The sequence below is a fragment of the Sinocyclocheilus rhinocerous genome, unplaced genomic scaffold, assembly GCF_001515625.1.
Source record: "Sinocyclocheilus rhinocerous isolate Xijiao unplaced genomic scaffold, SAMN03320098_v1.1 scaffold3174, whole genome shotgun sequence".
NCBI lineage: Eukaryota > Metazoa > Chordata > Actinopteri > Cypriniformes > Cyprinidae > Sinocyclocheilus > Sinocyclocheilus rhinocerous.
In genome coordinates, this window is record NW_015666612.1 from 81,903 (window position 1) to 88,793 (window position 6,891).

The 6,891-nt window shown below is 40.5% G+C and overlaps 1 protein-coding gene across 1 annotated transcript in view; it reads left to right on the forward strand.

The window, feature by feature from the left end:
• LOC107733022 (protein argonaute-3-like) overlaps nt 1–2,983 on the forward strand; it is a gene marked incomplete at its 5' end in the record, with an annotated part of 4,691 nt that extends 1,708 nt beyond the window's left edge. The window contains one exon of the mRNA XM_016544531.1: nt 660–2,983. Coding sequence (XP_016400017.1) covers nt 660–768 — 109 coding nt within the window. The remainder of the gene's footprint in view (nt 1–659) is intronic.
• Between the last annotated feature and the right edge of the window lie 3,908 nt (nt 2,984–6,891).

Sequence of the window (6,891 nt, forward strand, 5' to 3'; positions counted from 1 at the left end):
GTTTGTGTTGCACATTATAGAAGACAATGTTAGCATCCGATAATTTTAACTGTTTGAGAAAACTGTTTAATTTTAAGCGTTTTTGCGCTATTTTCATCTTCCGGGTTTAAAATCTACATCGTGTTGACGTCACAATTTGTGACGCAGCAATGGACTATAGTACGTCGATGACGCGTCGGTGTCTATTCAATTATTCATGAGACTGCGTGTTCTTATCCTATGAGAAGAAGCTTCGCTTAATTATTCACAACAGCATGTGTTGATTTGCTATGACAGACGTTTTAGACTGAGAGATCACGTACATTAACTGAGAGAAACGTTCATGAATCGAAGGAAGGAGAGCGTTTGTTTTTGCTTTGTAATAAGAGTTCGGCACAAACACGATTCAATCACTTAGTGAGTGTAACCGTTCTTACAGCTCCATGACACAACCCATCAAAAGGCTTATATAAACGCCGCAGAATAAGCCTTAAAAAGTTATCCGAGGTGCAACAGCATGTTCATGTATGTTTTCGATACAGAGTGCAAATGGCTGTGCATTTATTTGTGTTTTTAACTCGATGGGAGTGATTTTATTTCAGTGAACATTTATTTTATTTCAATGTTTTTTTATGGATTTAGTAAATTCTAATATCTCTGCTCCCTCTTTTCTCTCTCAGTGCCGAGGGAAGCCACGTCTCGGGGCAGAGTAACGGTCGTGATCCCCAGGCTCTGGCCAAAGCTGTGCAGATTCACCACGACACCCTGAGGACCATGTACTTTGCCTAAGCCAGCTCACATCCATCCCACCTTCGACTAGTCACGAACCCGACAACCGCATACTTTCTGTAACACACCTCCCAAAAGCAAGTGCATCCTGAAGGGTCGATCTCTGTGATGAGATCGGTGATGGAAGCGCGGCCCGCCCCGACACTGTGCAGCAGGATGAGGAAGGCCTGCTTTAATTCCACACGTGGACCTCAGCACTATTATGCAATATTAAACCAGCCAACTGAGGCCGTCATATCTGTCATATCCCCTCCAAAACCCAAACCAAAAGGGAAGCCCGTCTATGTCCCCGCTCCTCTTCCTGTCTGTAGACGTAACGTTTAATTACTTTCCCTGCCTGTCACGCCTTGTACCTCAACGTTTTCTAACGGCACTTTTTCCCCTTATTGTCCTTCCCCCAAAATGAGATTGGAATGGAAGCGGATGGAAAGACTGAGTCCGGAAGAAAGGAAGTTTTGGGGAACGCCTATGGATAGATGTACTTTTCTCCCGTTCTCAATTATTTTTGTAGCCAATGGTGACTTAACTACGTGTTAAAGTGTCAGTCGTGAAGAACCAATTGTGCGTTAGCGTTTTAAAACAGAAAAACAAGCTTTTATTGTTAGAGAAGTGCCATTGCAGAGCGTAAAGTCCTTTATGACGTACCCCATCGGGGGGCAGAAAGCTGACGGTTGAAATTTTTTTAAGCAAATTTACGCTCTAGCTTTCATGTACTACAATGCAAAGTGATCATGTTTTGATGCTTTTTCTTGTTTTTAACACCCAAATTCCCTCCAATATTTATTTGTCTCGCAGCTCCTAGCAGATTATCTCGTTCGCTCCCCTCCTGCACTTTGTCTCGATTTAAAATGCATAGTCCGTGTTATGTGACAGATCATAGTTTAGTGCAATAATCCATTAGCGGCATGAGAATACCTCCTGTGCAAAGACTCCGTATGCGACTAGGGGGGGGGAGGCATCCGAAAGCACATGATGGGCATTGCGGTTGGTTTTTAGGATGGAGGTGTGCATGTTTGCCACTTCTACAGTTTATTTTTGGTGAAAGTACAGCAGCATTTCCTGACGATTGACCGTAGTGAGTTAACAAGTGCCTGCTAGAAATGCATGACGTTGGGAGGTCAGAAACAGAACAAATGCACCTCATTTAGTCTAACCAAGGGCACAGTTGTGACCACATTTGACTGTACGGCCTTAATACAATCTCGCGGTTTCAACGTCTCGATTTTCACTGCCCTGCCTGTTCAAAGGAGTTTGCTGCTATTGTGCTTGTTCAAGTCCGACTGGTGGGTTCATGCTTCAGTTCGCCTAGGCACGAGGGACCGTTTGGCAGCTCTAGGCCACGTGTTCAAGGAGAAGCTCTGGCTGCACCTGATTCGTGCTCGGTCACTGGAGGGCCACTAGGGGTCAGTATAGTGTTTTACTTGAAGGGTGCAGTGAGCGTCGTGTGCCTTACCGTCTCTCCGTGCGCCATCTGAAGCATGTCCCGCTGTTTAAAGGTGATAATCTGCACTAAATAATGCGTAATGCATGGTGCTATTAGGTGCGGCCCGTGGCGGCATCAGCAACTGGCAGAGACTTAATGTGTAAGATGGAACATGGGATGCATAAATGGTGCTGGTTGCGTGCATTTCTCTCACTCTGAGGAGAAATTTCTCATCAGGACAGACATTTGGTCGTTTTGTATGTTTGTTTGTTTGTTAGATTTGCATTTGATTTTATTGCAGAGAAAGGTACAGCACAGTGGCCAGTCAGAATACGATTACGGCCAATTGCACGAAGCACTATAAAGCGGAAGATTTTAATGCGTAACTTTTTTTTAAATAACAATTTCAGTCCCTTTAAAATACCGAACTGCAGTTTATGCAATCAGATAAATTCTAAAGTATAATTAATCGAATGAAACTAATGCAGTAGGCTGTTGTGATGGATTTTCAGTTTTTTTTTGTTAAGTGTGCATTAGAGGTTGAACCTATTGAAGAAGGTACACCGTGTTTTATGCCCATCAAAAGTGGTTTAAGTGATGCCGTAAGCATCAAAACAGCAGCTACTGAAATTGTGCCCTTTTTTATTTCACCTTCCCGAATGAAACCGCTTGTCGGTGCTTCAGAGCCTTGGAAGTAAAACTGTCTGTGTGTGGATGCCAAACTGCTATCTTGATGAGGTGTCATGCAATTTTATTTTTGTGTAGTTTTAACTTCATATATATAAATATATTACTAACCCATGTCTCTTTAAAGGGATAGTTTGGTTATAAATGATTATGAATTTTCATTATTTACCCACTTTAGCCAATGTTGTTTCAAACTTGCATGACTTTTTTTTTGGTGCACATGAGATTTTAGTAAGTTAAAAAAAAATGTGTGAGCTGCTGTTTTCCATGCAACAAAAGTGAACGGATGTCAGTGAATATTAAAGTTAAGTTATGGCTTGAAAGCTTGGAAAATAGATTCATTTTGGAACTTAAAAATCAGTCCATTTTTGTTGCATAAGTCAACGGCAAGTCATTTGCCCAACGATTCCTTTAAAGTTGCAACTCGTTTTGCCTCAGTACGAAGATCGTAAAGAGTGTTTGTCTTGTATTCGCAAGTACCTGTGGTAGCAGATGTCGTGGGTTCGTAGCACACTTATCGAGTTCGTTGCCTGACGTGGCTTCCGTTATCCAGAAAGCTAGAAGCGAAAGACTCAGTCTGTGTATTTTCTCCTCTCCTCTCCTCTCGTCTTTTATTTTAGAGCTTTTTGGGAGGGTCTTCTTTTAGGGTCTAAAACCTAACACGAGTTCAAAGTTCATAGAAAGTGCCTTTCCTCATGATGGTGCTGAATAATCTGAGACTAAAGTGAGAAATCAAAGAGCATATTAGTCTTACTCTTACCTTGAAGAAGGTGTTGCACACATGCAAACACACACATGTTTTTATCTCGATCGGGAGGCTCGTAATGGTGCCTCTTTGTATATTCAGATATTATAATGACGATGATATATGCCAAGTATAGGTTGAGATACTGTATTAGGAGTCCGGACCAATGCAATGGAAGCGTTCATATAGGTGAATGTGCTATCTTTAGATGGGGCAGAGCGGACACTCGTATGACACAGCCTGACCCTGGACAGGAAAGCCTAGCACAGCACTTTAAAGACTGCCACCCAAACAAGGAAACAAAGTCACAGTGCTTTGCTCTCCTCTTTCTTTTCCCCCCATAAGCTCGTTTTTTCATGTACTCCAGCAAAAGACGGTCTCTAGTGCTTGAAATCTTTGCTGAGGGAAGGTTAATCATGTTTCGGAGGTTTTTGGACTTCACTATGGCTGCTTAAAAAACTCATTGTTTGTGTTGCAGTGGCTGATCGATCCCTCTCAATGTGCAATGGCCCGTAGAAACCTAGACACGTACAGTGTGTGTTTTGACCCCCGTGGCCTGTATTTTGTCACATGGGTGCCCGTTGGTCCAGGAGGACATACCTCGACGAGAGATCTCAAAACACTGCACCTCACTTACCTTGGTATGCTGCATATGTTATAGTGAAAGAAACTGCAAATGGGTGAATCTCGCCGAAGAACATGTTCACATTTCACGCCAACATCACAAGACACATTATATTTTGCATACAGAAAAATAAGCCAATTTTTTACTATTCATTTTTTTGCATTGTGACAATTAAATGCATTCCCCTCCCCAAATTCTCATTACTGTAATGCGAAAAATATTATGTATTAATATTAGTTGCATTGCTTTTCTTTTATGCTCAATTGATCATTTTTATAATACATACAGTAAATATAATTCTGTCTCCATTGGAGATAGCTCAAAACTTCATTTTTCTCATGCAAAATATAATTTCGAGTTGTACTACACTTCAACAAAACGACAGAAATTAGCAATTATATTTTGCATAAAGAAAATAAAGCTTATTTTTTGGTGACTATTTTTTTATGACAATTAAACACATCCCCCCCTCTCCAAATTCTCATTATTGTAATGTGGAAAAAATGATTCTAATATTAAAATGGATATATATTTATACACCACAGTAGTACTGTATTTGTTGCATTGCCTTTCCTTCATGCTTATTCGTCAATATCTTTCTATCACCATTGAGTATGATGGGAATTACAAAAAAAGCGGTGCTTAATTGTCATGACAGTAATGCAAATAATGCAATAATTGCATTGATTGTTAAAATAGTTTTCGTTTTTGTCATGCAAAATGTAATTTCTAGTGTATTACACAACAGCAACACAAGACAGAAATAAGAGGATATTTTGCATCAAGAAAATTAAGTCTATTTTTGGACCATTATTATTTATTTTATTTTTTTTAGGCATTGTGATTGTATTTAAATGACATAAATGCATTCCCCCTCTCTAAATTCTCAATATTGTAATGCAAAAAAAAAAATTATAAAATTAAAGTACAGAAACGCTCAAAATTGTAGGGAAAATATGCTTAAGTGTCATGAAAATAATGCAAATAAAATATTATTTGTTGAAACGGCTTCATTTTTCTCATGCAAAATATAATTTGATATTTTTCTTTTGATTTTGGAGGTGGATATGTTTTACTTGAGATTCACCCAGATATTACTTTGATTACAGTATAATGCTTGACTAATGCCTGACAACAATATCCTTAACAATTTTAGATTAAGAAGTCTAATTGTAAGAGAAAAAAAAAAGTTGTTTTTAAATCATAACACATATCTTTTTCTTTTGAGCCAACTTTTATTTTGTTGTCCTGTTTAAATGTTTTTTTTTTTTCTTCTTTTTTTTAATATATGGGAAATATTTAACGGTGTATTTATTGATGGAGTGCTTGCGCGGCTGGAGTCTCCGCAGAGTTACGGGGTGCGAGTTCAGGGGTCGGGGGTCGAACGGACGCCTTCGACATCCTCACATACACACACAAGCACAACCACAGAGTGGGCTAAAGTGTTCGATGACGTCACTTCCTCCTTGACCTTTGACTAGTTCGAGATCGTCCACCTCTCCAGCGAAGAGGCTCGTCGCATCTCATCTCTTTACGGGACGGAGAACCACACTGACTTTATTCCAAAAAGAAGATAAAAAGCTGATTGTTTTCATCCAGAGCTGCTAAACTTAGCCATACACGTTTTTTTTCCCTGAAAGGATGTGTCCGGTGCTTTACAAATGGAGTCGAGAAGCAGGTCATGGTATTTGTCCTTAGTCATTTGCTTGAGTTCAATTGTCTTTGTGCCAGAGAGGGTCCCATTCCACTCAGATACATATTAAATATGTGAGCCTCAGCCTTAACTGTACTCTTGTTTTTCCGATTGGACTCGAGACGTCTGTCAAAAGGCCTTCATTGTGCGTAGAGAAGCAAACTAACTCACTCCCTATGTGGCATCTCGGTTCTCTTTTAAACCACTAACTGTCACGAAACGCTTGGAGATTCGGAGACGAGGCCGCTGTCTGTATTTCAAACGGTCATGTCGTCGTTTTCCAGGAGGACAGAGGCATCGCGCGCCGGATGAAGTTGCACCCAAATCGCTGACCGAGTCGATTCCTAAAAATGTTTACAAAACGGTTTACTGCAACGCAAAGCTCCAGCATTCCACAAACAGGACTGTGAAGCATCCGATGCAAAGGTACGGCGAGTCTGTCCATCCTCCGTTTCTGTCGCTCACGTCTCGCGTCTCTTGGTACCAGAGGACGGCTTCCATCGCGCGATCGTTGCTTACGAAAGAGCCAAAGTTGAGCCGCCGCGAGTCGGGATCTCAGTGTTCGCAAAGTCTCTCCAATGTACCAAGGGATGTTTCTTTTCCTTTGAAATGTCTTTGTTTGTTTAATAATACTCTCTTTGTAGATCAATGGCCTTTTAGTGTTGCTTTGCTTCAGTTTGGAGTGTATCTTTCACTAATACTTGCAATAAAAAGCTTTGCTTTTGAAACGCAGACCTGGCGTCTATTGGCTCTGTGCGTTTCATCGGTCGCACTGCTCATTAAATCACAACATTGATTTTGTGTCATGGTTTGGATGTAATATATGTCGACGTATGGTTATGAGCTACACCCTCTTCTACATCTACAGAACGGGGCAAATGAAACACTTAACACACATTAAGGCAAGCATTTCATGATGTCCACTTAATATTAGATTTAAAAATGACAGT